General features: G+C 33.9%; 1 protein-coding gene across 1 annotated transcript; it reads right to left on the minus strand.

Annotated features, from left to right (window-relative positions):
• Positions 1–7750: 7750 nt before the first annotated feature.
• LOC128035427 (uncharacterized) lies at positions 7751–8272 on the minus strand. Its single transcript, XM_052625172.1, has one exon. The coding sequence runs from the start codon at positions 8270–8272 to the stop codon at positions 7751–7753; it is 522 nt and encodes a 173-aa protein (XP_052481132.1).
• Positions 8273–13603: the final 5331 nt, after the last annotated feature.

Here is a 13603-nt window from a genome sequence, read left to right on the forward strand (position 1 = left end):
CGTTTGTATTTATTCCTATTTTAGTCACCTACTGTTAAATTGATAACAAAAATAATGAGGTGATCTTTTTCTAACTGGTATAATAACACATTTAGTCCTCAATACTTACATATTATATTAATTTGATCCTAATTCTAAATAATTCAATAAATTTAACCCTTCACATTTAAAATTTTTATCAATTTGATCCTCAAACTTCCTAACCAAAGCTTTCAACTTTTAAAATAGACACATTCCACGTCTATAAATTTGTAAAACCCCAAACAAAAAATTATTATCTATGGTTCTATATGTTTCCTAGGATACTTGCACCATTAGCTCGAAATTAAGATATCTAGTTAATTGTATCTACTTACCAAATGTTTAAAACGATGTAAAAAGTCCCCTTTTTGCTTTGGTTTTTATATTTCAATTGACTATAGGTACAATATTTCCAAGGTTTTAATTAGTATTGCTCTTTTATGTTATAAATCTCACTTCGGGGGTTTACTCCTGTCAAAGGAGTACTTTTGCTAGCATCTCACATTTAGTAAAATGATAGGTCCATAAGTATTTTAGTTTTAAAAAATTAGTGTTTGTCACTCCTTGTCAAGGATCAATAAGTGAATCTGCAAAGGATAATATAGTCCTATGACTCCACCTCCGAATAAAGAACACCCTCACAACTTTGTCTAGCCAACAGGAATGGGTTATTCATTATCAAATTCCCCAGATCACTGTCCAATGTAATGTAACAACCCACTCGGTGAAGTCTCTGTACCTAATTACTGTTTGGCATATAGTTGGTACAATAAGGGCAGATAAAAGTAAGTGTTTGTTTGTTTAGGATAGGTATAGAGTTGTGAGTGTTATGCCAATTGGAGAACTCTTAGTCTTGGCAAGATCTGTGGTTTAGCGAACTCTTCTGTTAAATATACGCCACCCTAGATACTTTGGCGAACTAGTCAAGTTCGCAACTGATTAGATTTGTTTATTATTTTAGTAAGGTAATCAGTAGTTAAGTTGAAATTTAGTTAGAATGAAACTAAGCTACTGTAGATGAAAAGACTTAAATTATGATAAGTGTACTTAATCACGAGAATTAAGAGTGTTAGTGGATTTTATTTGATTATTTCACTAAACCTTGTATCCATGCTTAAATATATAATAATAGCGGTGACTTCTCTGAAAATCTTTGCATCTTTTTTGTTTTCTTCTTTCTTCTTGATTTTCTTTGAACTCTCTGAAAGCTAAAGTCCAGAAAACCTCTCTGAAATTGGGTTCGCTGTATTCAACTAACTTATACGTTTGTACCAGCTCACTGGCAATTATTGATGAACCTTAAGTTATCTTTAAAGTTATTTACGTGTTTTTAGTTCTACATGCATAAATGTTTGAATAGTGTGTAAGGAAGGAATCTTCCTGATTTTGGATTAAGTGTTGATGATTCTTGCATACATGTTTAGATTTGATAGATCAGTGATATGATATGTATAATTATCCTCATTTTTAGCTTAAGAAGCTACTGAAGGTCCGAGTGATAAAGGCAATAAACCTGTTTATAAACTTTGCTATAATTTCTTGTGAGTTCTTTCTTATTTCCATGTGTTATGGCCTTTTTTTTATTTTATAATTGTATAAGGTAAGTATTCTTTCTTTGTAAAGGATGAAAAGTGTATGTGTGTGAATAATGGTTGTCCAAAATCATTAGTTTGAGTTCAATATGTCTGTGATATGAAGTACGGGTCATTTTTCATGTTTAACCCACTACCAATTACTTCTGATATGTGGAGATAGAGATGAGGAGATATGTTTGTGTAGTCTCTAGTAAGGTAGGTATATTGCAAACCGGATTGACAGAACACCATCAAACATGCTATACTGAGTGAAAATGATATAAGAAGTTATGGTGAAGAATGTATATGAATGAGATCGTAAGTTATGTATTTGACTCTAAAATCTAGGTACGTGGCTGGCATGAGAAAGAATTGTCTGAGTTATGTTGAGTTGACGTATAGTATTCGCCTATGTGATACACCATTGGTGTGCTGATTCTATCTGAGTTCTGCATACGCCTTTGGGAGTACTCTATGTTAATGTGTGAATTCCTTTTTAAAGATGCAATTGTGCAGTTAACTTTCTTACTTAAGATCTCTTTGGAACTTACTAAGTTCATACGAACTTTCTCGGTTACTTTTTCCTTCCCAGGCTTATTGACTGAAGGAAGCCTTATCTGAAGGACTACGCCAAAGCGTTGTTGCTATGTGAGATAGATGCTTTGTTTTTATTGTGCATGAAGCGTGGGGGTGACATCTAAGTGTATTTTTTAGAAGAACTCGTATAAAGAACTTTTGTTTGTTAAAATTTTGTTTTTATAAAATCTTAGTGAAATTTCATGCTGTGGATATTAAGTATTATATGTTGTTTAATAATGTTACTATACTATACTATACTATACTATACTATACTATACTATACTATACTATACTTGAGTTTACACGCCATTAGATTTAAACATTATATTTAATCCAATAATGGTTTAATTCAAACATTGAAGTTTTACAAAGCTTTTGCCAGAACTGGTTTCAAATTTAAGATGATTTCTAAGTAATGACACGTCATACTCGGATTCTTTTAACGGATCGGGTTTGGCATGTTATATGCAATCTCGCCAATCTTACGACTCAACTGTTCTTGCATCAACACCAAAACTCTCCAGCATTAATGGAGCCAAGACTAATAACAATCTCAGAAAATAGCTCGTTAGTAAATTTATATATGTGGAATGTTTCTATTTTAAAAATGAAAAGCTTTGATTAGGAAATTTGAGGATCAAATTGATAAAATTTATAAATGTGAAGGGTTAAATTTATTGAATTATTTGGAATTAGAATCAAATTGATAGAATATGTAAGTATTGAGGACTAAATGTATTATTATACCAATTAGAAAAAGCCATCTCATTATTTCCGTTATCAATTTAACGACGGTGATCAAAACATAAGCAGATATAAACTTTAGTGCCTAAATTGAAAAATTTTAAAGTTAGATGACCATTTGTATAGTTTACCCTTTATAATTTAATATAAATATAATATTATTTATCTATTATATATAAATCTTTCATTTCTATTCCAACTTCACCATTGCAGCTACGCTTGAATCCAAACACACATCTCACCACTAATTTTAGTCTCATAGCTACCATATTAATCTTACCATTACAACAATTAATCTCACCACCAATACTATTTTAAAATTTATTGAAACTTGAATTTATCCTTTTTAAAATCCCTTTGTTAGAGATTGTGTGACTCAAATTCCGCACTTGTTGAAGAAATAAATACAGTGGCAAAATAAGAGAATTTGTAGGGCGAAAGGTCGAGGGCCTTACAACACAAGTTAAATACATATAGAACTGTTCTTCTTCTATTTGACTTTGATTAGAACAGGGCTTTTTAACCCTTAAATAGATGTAGTCGAAACTACTATTGTATCATTCATTTTTCAACATTAGTGAATTTCTCCTCTTCTGCATGTGATTTTTTTCCTGAAAAAATTTTCATGCAAAATCTATGTGTTCTTTTTTATTATTATTATTTTACAATCGTTCTACCGCCATTATCAATGTTTATTATAACACCCTTATCAAAAATCTTGTCCAGATGAATAAGTTCGACATTGGAGATATTTTGGGCATCATATAATCATGTCATATAGCTTAAAGATTGATTATATACCAAAAAATACAAAATAAAAAGATATTTTTAAGTTATACAATTTAGTCGTTACACATAATGCCATCTCATAATTGATGTTGAAATTTTGTTGGATTTCACATATTTAATTAGGGTTTGAATTTTGGAATAGTAAGTGACAAAAATAACACAACTAATTCCTAATCAAAGTTGTGATAAATTCACAAATCACATATGAATAAAGAGGGTTTTTTACAATAATATTATAAAAAATAAAAATTTATCAAAATATTATAACTTTTTTTATTTACCAAAAAATATTTTTTTATTTACCAAAATATATCAAAAAAAACTTAAAAAAAACCTGCAAAAAAAATCAGATCGATGTGACTTTTTACTGGTCACGCCAATGGGATTGGCGGCACCAAAGGTGCCTAAACCATTGGCGGCACCAATGGTGCCAATACCATTGGCGGCACCAGTGTATATTAGGGGGGGTTCGGTGGTGGGGGGACCAGAAGGAGAGGGAAAGAAAGAAAGAAAGAAAGAAAGAAAGAAAGAAAGGAGAGGAAAGAAAGAAAAAGAAGGAAAGAAAAGGAAAGGAGAAGAGAAAAAAAGAAAGAAAGAAGAAGAAAAGGAAAGGAGAAGAAAAAAGAAAGAAAGAAGGAAAGAAAATGAAATGAGAAGAGAAAAAAAAAGAAGAAGAAGAGAAAAGGAAGGAAAAAAGGTATTTTTGATAAATTTAAATTTTTTCTAATATTTGTGTGTTTAAAATTTATGTTACGTACATTATAGTTATTTTATTATTTTGTTTAGCATATATATTTTTATGAAATATATTTAGAATGAAAAAATAATGGTATGTACATTGTATGTTGAATAGGGATTTTTTTTATGAAATTTACTTAGGAATTTGAAATTTAAATTTTAGGAAAATAGCTTTAAAAGTAAAATGACAAAGAAGTATGTTTAAGAAAACATAAAATATGATAGTAAGAAAAAATGGGAATTGTATATTTATTGAAAATAATAAAATGCGAATAAAAATGCGAAAAATGTACATGTAATAAATTTCAAACATAATAAATTGAAATAATGTAAAATTATAAAATAAAAATTACGATATTTTTAAAAATAATAAAATGAGGATAAAAATACGAACAAATGGCGAATTAAGAGTGTATTAGTAAATTTTTTAAAATTTAGAAATAAGTTATACAAATAATTGAAACAAAATGTCTTGAAATAATATAAAATAATAAAATACGAAAATAATAAATTTTTCTTGAAAGTAATAAAATCGGAAAATAATAATACGACCAAATGTCGGGAAAGGGTTTATTTCGGGTTTTACCAAAATATTACAAAAATAAAAAATACGAAAATATTATAAATTTTTTATTTACCGAATAATGGGTTTTACAAATATATTAAAAAATTAAAATAACCAAAATGTTATAAGTTTTTTATTTACCAAAAATATATTTTTTATTTATCAAAATATATAAAAAAACCGCAAAAGAAAGGGTGATGGTTATTTTTTACGAAAATTAATACGAGCAAAGGGCGGGGTAAGGGTTATTTTTACGAAAATTAATTTAAATAACACACTAGATTAATAAATTTCAAACATTATGCACTGGAATAATGTAAAATTATAAAATTTTAAATTATGATATTTTTTAAAGGAATAAAATGCGAAGAAAAAAATACGAATAAATGGCCGAAGTAAGATTTTTTTACTAACTTTTTTTTCAACTTGCAGGCATCGCAATGGCTGGATTGATTCGAAGCAATATTAGACACATATCTGATGCGGCTAATAACGCGGTATGATTTATTATTTGTTAATCAGGAGTTCTATTTATTTAAAAAGGATATACGCAGTATATACAAAGAAATTATGTTATCGTAATATTTTTTCTATAATTTAACATTATCAGGACTCGTTTCGAGTATTAAGGGGTCGTGTGAGTGTTTTAAAGATGGCTCCGGATGATCGATTGCTGCCGTATCTGGAGGTAGCCGGATTTGGGTCAGTAGCATTGATCCGGTCGTCCGACTTGCGCTTTGATTTATTATCTGCGCTAGTGGAGCAGTGGCGTCCGGAGACCCATACTTTCCATTTTTCGTGCCGGGAGTGCACGGTGACCTTGGAGGATGTTGCAGTGCAACTGAGGCTCCCAATTGACGGGAGTCCCGTAACGGGAGTATCGTCATTCACTAATCCGGCTGCAGTTTGCTATCAACTCCTAGGAGAGTCGCCAAAGGACGGCGACAAATATTTTTCCGGCATCAAATTTACATGGCTAAAAGCCAAAATTAGACAATTATCAGCGACCGCCACTGAAGGTAAGTTGATGTACGTTGCTCGAGCGTACATCATGCATATGATAGGGGCAGTACTCATGCCTGATGCAAACGGCGACTGTGTGCATTTGTCGTACCTCCCCCTGCTAGCTGAATTCTCCACTGCCACTGCATTTGTCGTACCATTCTAGCAACGCTCTACCGGGAGCTTTGTCGGGCGACAGAGCCACAGGTTAAAGACATCGGCGGATGCCTCATACTGCTGCAGTCGTGGGCGCTTTATCAAATGCCGTTTTTGGCATGCGTTAGTCACCAACCCTATCTGTATCCACTGCCACTCAGGTGATAAGACGCTAAATTGTCATTATTTGTAGTAATAATATATTGAGTAATGTTACCAACCCTAAACCCTATACTATTTTTTGTAGGTGGACGACCCGTCCTGGCATCGGAAAGTCGTCTGATGTCCTGATATACCGCCTGAGGATTGAACAGCATGCCTGGGAAGGGGTAAGCTGCTATTCTAATATTCATGATATCTATTCTATTTCTATATCTTAATCACATGTTATCGGTCTAACTTGTTACAATGTTATTACTTATGCAGTTTATATGGATGCCATACCGGAGGTTAGAAATTACAAATGTCGTACCCTAGTTCGCACTTGTTGATTCCCACATATGGTGTACTAACACACCAATTATAAATTTCAACGTCGTCGAGTAGTATCACGGCGATCGGGTGCTTCGGCAGTTTGGCTGCATTCAACCTATCCCGGATCCGCCGGCCCAGTTGGGGGATGATCACGACTTGACAAAGAGAGGAAGAGTTCAATTGGACTAGGGAATTAAGCACCGGAAATACGTCGCACTGTGGAACAATCGATTGCGCCGAATTCCTCAGATGGTTATGGCTACCGACCTGCAACCATCATTGGAGTATACATAATGGTACCATAGCTGCGGGAAGCCATATTTACTTGGAGGGCAATCGACTGTAATCCCCCCTACGTGCAGCAAGTTGGGGGATCGGACGCAGCGAGCGAGCTGGATCCGGATCTGATGGCATATTATTCTCCGCAACAGGCAAAGCCCGAGCAGGACCCCCAGCCAGATCCCGGACAAGCACAGTCAAATATGGATTCACATGGCTATCGTCCGAATTTGGTGGGCGGTGAATATTATCCGAGCTTCGCAGAGGGCGAATACGCCTACGAGTTTGAACTGTTTGGATCCCCTCAGCCGCAGTACGGCATGCCCAGCCCATCCAACACGTATCCACAGCATTATGGGAGTCATGATGGTTCAAGTTCGTCGGCGGCGAACTAGCAACACGACCTTTCCTCTATGTTTTCCACGCCCCCACCTGCGGACGATGAGGATGTTAGTCGTCGCCCAGGCCGTGAGCGTCGACCTCCGCGTAGGTATACCCCCCGGACAACACCATCGAACCATCAATTTTAGGGGTTTAGGGTATTTTTTGTATAAATTTAATATTTGTATTTTAATTATTGGTTACTTCTGAATTTTTTGTATAAATATCCATTATCCTATTTTTTCATTATATTAAAGCTCAATCGAATTATGAATGCCTCTATTTTCGCTATAATCTTAATAATTCCAAATACGCACATGGTATTTTATAACTTAATCTGCAAACAATTTGGATACAATTTAAGCGTAAGCATTAGCCGAATAAAAAAATTTATTATTAATAAAATTACCTTTTATAACAATATACATAAAAATTTTACAGCATTAGCTCAATTTCGACTCGATCCCGACGACTGCCCAACATGAAAGTTTCGGTTAGGGCATTTGTTCCTATTATGACCACTTAACCTGCATATTCCACAACGCTTTTCGTCAGATTTCTCCCTAATGTCCATCTCATTACGGATTCTGCTTGACTGCGGACGACCCCTTGGATTCCTCCGTAGCCCTCTATCTGGGACAAGCTCGAAAGTGATCGGCGGCACCTCCCACGTAGATAGGTTCGGCAGGACGGGGAACTCATTCTCCCAGACACGCAATGTGTGCTCTAGCGTGTACACATCATCGACATATTGTTCAACATCAAGGTTGACTTTAGCATACGCTGCCACGACATGCGCATAGGGATAATGAAGTGTTTCGAACTTCCTGCACTCACACCGTCTGTTCCGAAGATCAACTCCATAGGACCTAGGTCGACGACCGATGTTCTCAGTAACTCGAAACGTTTCCAGTCGTCGTGAATATATTTCCACGCTTATTGACCTCGCAAACCGACGGTTTACGACCATTGTATCCCGGATATGTTCGACAAACACATGTCCCGCCTGAATCTGGTCGACTTACTGCTGACCCATTCTTGGCATCAAAGTAGCCAGCCTGTAGAAAGTAGCAGAAAATACCGATGCAATCGGAAGATGACGTGTTTTCAACAAGACAGCGTTGATCCCCTCCACTAAGTTTGTGGTCATGTGGCCATAGCGAAAGCCCTCGTCAAAACTTTGAGCCCACTGCCACGGCTCCATTGTGCGCAACCATTCTCAGAAAGATGTGTTTGTCTGCCCCTCCATGTCACTCTCAAGTCAGATTATTCTTTGCCGGAAAATATGTGGCTCTAACTCGTACGCTGCATACGAAAAATAAGTTCTAGTAAGTCGATAACATCAAACATTACAACTTATATTGAAAAGATAAGGTTATCATTTACCCATTGCCACGACTTGTTTCTTCCAATCTGCATTCTTATAATCTTTATGGAAGTTAGACACAATGTGACAAATGCAGTAAACGGATCTCCACGGCACACCGGAACGCCTAATAGCTGTAATTAAACCCTTCCCTCTATCGGAGATGATGCAAATGTTATCGTTCCTAATAACATACCTCCGCAGGTTTGTGAGGAAGAATTCCCAAGACTCTATGTTCTCTTTATCTACGATAGCAAATGCTATCGGGAGCACGTTTCTGTTACCGTCTTGAGCAACTGCAAGAAGTAGTATCTGTGTATATTTTCCATATAGCCAGGTCCCATCCACCTGTACAAGTGGCTTGCAGTGGGGAAATGCCCGCACACATGGATCGAACGTCCAGAACATCCGATGAAAAATCCTTTTTGCTGGCTGTAACTGGTCATCCGGGCCGTAATATGGACTTGTCTGCAACTCAATCACAGTCCCCGGTACGTACTCCCGCATAGCAGCTATCTAACCTTGAAGCTCGTTATACGACGAATCGTAATCTCCATACAGTTGCTCCATCGCCATCTGTTTAGCTATCCATGCTTTCCGATATGAGACTCGATACTAGAATCGTGCTTGCATTTTTGCAATGAGTACATAAACTTTAATGGTTCGCATGTCCTTCACCATTGGCATGATACACGTACAAATAGTTTTTGAATCAAGTTTTCCATGATCTTCTGTCATACGTGTTGATGTGCATGTATGAGGACCAACAAATTTTCGTATATCCCACATCTGAGAACTTCTAATGAATGCAGCTCGTACCCGCCAATTGCAGCCTTCCGCTGCCTTCCAACACTCCCCAACATATATTGTCGGAGTAGACACGGAGACTTTATAATCCACCGATATCTTCATGCTTTAATGGCATATACGCATTCTTCTTTACAGCTGAATCTCTGGCATATGAATAACTCATCATCATCAGATGTTACGGCCAGCCTGTGAGAATGAACTATTTCAGGGTACTCCGGAAACTCAGATACAGACGCTGCGTCGGGGTTTATGAGCGACATGTGTGGCCCAGGATTATTGTGTATCACAATACGCCGCATCTGCTCCCCGACCGAAGAAGCGTTAATGCCTTCATCGTTGTTGACATCTTCAGCGTCAATATCATCAGGTACATCGTCCACATCGGGATCAGCGTCACTATCGACCTCTTCATCCCAATGATCGCCACCACCTTCTTCTTCGCCGGTACCTTCTTCTTCACCACCAACCATGTCAACATCGGGTTTAATATTCAGGTCGATACCGAACCCACCCATAGTTGATTCACTATCGACGTATGATATTGGAGCCACCATCCGCGGTTCTTCAGCCCTGTCTTCTCCATCAGATGCATTTTGCTCCATACCGACTAACTCAGCAAATAAGTGAATCGGTGCATTCTTCTCACTCTCATTCCCACAGTAGAGATTGACCATTGTCTCCAAGTCTTCGTCGTCTACAAGTTCCATTTCGACGAATTTGACTGGATTTGTCGAAACTGAAAACTTGTAGAAAATTTTTGATATCCTTCTCCCACAATGTCTATGGATTTTTGCATTAATCCTTGCCTTCATTTCATCGAACGATACATTTCTATTAAATCTCATTGCTATTTGTTGCCGACATTCAAATACACATCCAACACTTGTTGTCAATATGACTCCATCGAAATAAACGCATATAAGAAACTTAGCATCCATCGTCAATATTTAATCTGTAAAAAAAAAACAAAATCTCATAAAAATTCTCGAACGGTAACTAAATTACTTAAAAAAATTATACTCTAAATAATACACAAAATAATACACACTAAAATTATTAATTTTATACTCAAAATAATATTAATAATTTTGTACTCAAAATAATACACACTAAAATTATTAATTTTACTAAAATAATAACTAACTAACTAACTATAAGAATACTAGTTTTTCTTGACTAGTTTATTTTCAGTAAATAAAATAATAAGTAACCATAATAATAATACTAGTTTTTGCTAACAATAATATTACTAAGTTACATCTTAATACATTAACAACAACAACAACAACAACAACAACAACAACAACAACAACAATAATAATAATAATAATAATAATAATAATAATAATAATAATAATAACAATAATACATTTTGAGTTTTATTAATCTTAATAACTAAACTAAAACAAAAAAAAAATATTACAAAATATACAAAATAATAACAACAATATAATCAATTATTTTTTTAAAAATACCTTCTTTTTCTCCTTTTTTTCTCTCTTTTTCTCTTCTTTTCCGCAGCAACTCTTCTTCTTCTTCTTTTCTTTTGATTTTTCTCTCTTCAGCTGGACAGAGGTCGTATTTATAATACGAGTAGTGCCGCCAATTAGTATGACACCATTGGTGCCGCCAATGGCATTGGCACCATTGGTGCCGCCAATCCCATTGGCGTGACCAGTAAAAAGTCACATCGATTTGATTTTTTAAGTTTTTTTTGATATATTTTGGTAAATAAAAAATATTTTGGTAAATAAAAAAAATTATAATATTTTGGTAAATTTTTATTTTTTTATAATATTATTGTAAAAAAACCCGAATAAAGAAGAAAGAAACAAAAAGTGGAAACAAGAAAAAGGTAAGGTGACATTTTCAATAGAGTGCATCCAAAGCAGCAATGCACTATAAACGATGATAAATTTTTAATTAATTAATTTCTGCATGGGAAGCTTCGGAAAACTCATTTGGCTTTTTTTCTGGTTTAGGATACGGAATTATTAATAAATCTTAATTATACAAAAAGGTGCACAGGTTTAAGATCTGACGGCAAATAAATCTAGATTCTTTAGTTTATTTTTAGGGTGGTTTTCATCACATGATATAAGATGCATTCCATAATTAAATAATTTTATATATTAATTGATTGAGTTTTAGTTCGATTGATATGAGCATTGTTATTAATATAGGAAGATATAGATTCGAGTGCATTGAAGCACATTATTCTCTTTATTAATCGGTTAAGAAGAGGCTATGGATAATTTTAGTATGGTGATTCCTGCCTCCATAATACATACTTTTATTTTACATTTTTACCCTCATACAATTTTACAAATCCCTTCCCTTGAAGACATTGAAGCACATCACACCAGGGGCGAAATCAGAATTTTTTTTAGGAGAATCGAAATTAAATTGTAATTTTTACGATAGTAAAAATACAATTTCACCATTTTAATATTCTATATCTTTATATTATAATTTTTAAAAGATTAATTTATCATTTTCAGAAGAGTTAAAGTACATTTTACTTTTACTTAAATAAAAAATTTCTATCGTAGGTATATAGTTATGCCCTGTATCACATATAAAACATCCAAAATATAAATACTTATAAAAAAATGTGCTCTCCGCAACAGTAGATAATAAAGAAAACAAGAGTAAAAGTACTAAATTGTAAAAAGAAAAAACTTAAATATCAAATTTAAAAAAATAAATGTGAAGTTCAAATACAACTTTGTAATAAATTGTCTCAACAATTTGTTATATTGTTTTATTATGAATGGTCATGCCTCAAATACATTCCGACTGTAACGAGGGATGGCCATCTATCCTATTCCTATTTGTGTTATGTGGGGAGTAGATTTTACAAGTCAACCTAAAATTTTAGACCCGTTTTTTAAGTTCAGGTTCGACTCGAAAAATAGGTTTAAAATTTTATTCAAATTTGACTCATAATAAAAATGTTAAACTCGAGTTCGACCTAGTCCACCCGTATTAATTTTTAAATAAAAATAAATTTAAAACATATATAATACATCAAATACACTAAAAACATTAGAATAAATGTCTCCTAACAAATTGAAAATACATTAAAAAGTCTTTATACTTAAATATAGTAAGATAGTTGCAGCGTAGCAAGCAAATGCTTCAAAAATAGTATCAAAATTAAAAAAAAATAAAAGGTATATAACATTCAAACAATAATAACAAAATAGTATTAATATAATAATAAAATGATAGTAAAATAGCAGCAAACCAACAACAAAACAACTTCTTCGAGCTCGGGCTAAAAAATCCTACTCGAGCACTAATCTATTTAGAAAATGGGCCTTAGTTTTGTTCAACTCTATTTTTCATATCTATATTTTTATTCAAATCCTCCTAATTTTTGGGTAGACTTTTAAATCTAGACGAATACCCCGACACATGATTAAGTATAGCAGGGAGGGTTATTGACTTGCTTAACAAAGGAGCAAGCGAATGGTCGGAGAGGTATTGGGTGTCTAAGCTAGCAAACAAGTCCATGTCTTAACTGAGTTAGGATGACTGTCCATGTCTTAATCTATTTGGATTGAAGAGTACCTTCATTCAATTCATCAACTTGTACTGGATGATGTTATTCATATTGACAATGAAGATCATTATCTTTCAAAAAATTATCTAGGAAGTTCCTCCCTTACTCTCTGAACTCACGCCATCTCATCAAGATTATTTTAGGTGTCCTCATCATCTTGAATCATTTTTTGGGATGTTCCGCTTTTACTCATCGGCTTCTCTCTGCTCTTGAGCACCATTGCTTTTAGTGTTGTGGTCCGAAATCATTTTCGGCATTAATAGTTTTAAACCTAAGTCATAATAATGTTGGAAAATATGGACATCACATATATAATAATTATAATTATATATTATTTATTATTATGAAATATTAGTCTAAAAAAGCGATCTAATTTGATTAAAATTTATTTGACTTCAGTTAATAAATAAAGTATGGGTCAAATATGTATAAATACTCTTATAACTAATTTCTAATTGATGATAGGCTGATTAGAAATTAAGGTTAATGTGAAAAATTATATATTAGGGTTATGGTCCTCAAATTACATATACGTAATTTTTTAACATCTCATCTTT

This window comes from Gossypium raimondii, chromosome 1 (genome assembly GCF_025698545.1).
Source record: "Gossypium raimondii isolate GPD5lz chromosome 1, ASM2569854v1, whole genome shotgun sequence".
Taxonomy (NCBI): Eukaryota; Viridiplantae; Streptophyta; class Magnoliopsida; order Malvales; family Malvaceae; genus Gossypium; species Gossypium raimondii.

What these genes read in the sequence shown, in the direction of transcription:
- LOC128035427 (XM_052625172.1), bottom strand. Translation starts at nt 8,272, where the DNA reads ATGGTCGTAAACCGTCGGTTTGCGAGGTCAATAAGCGTGGAAATATAT.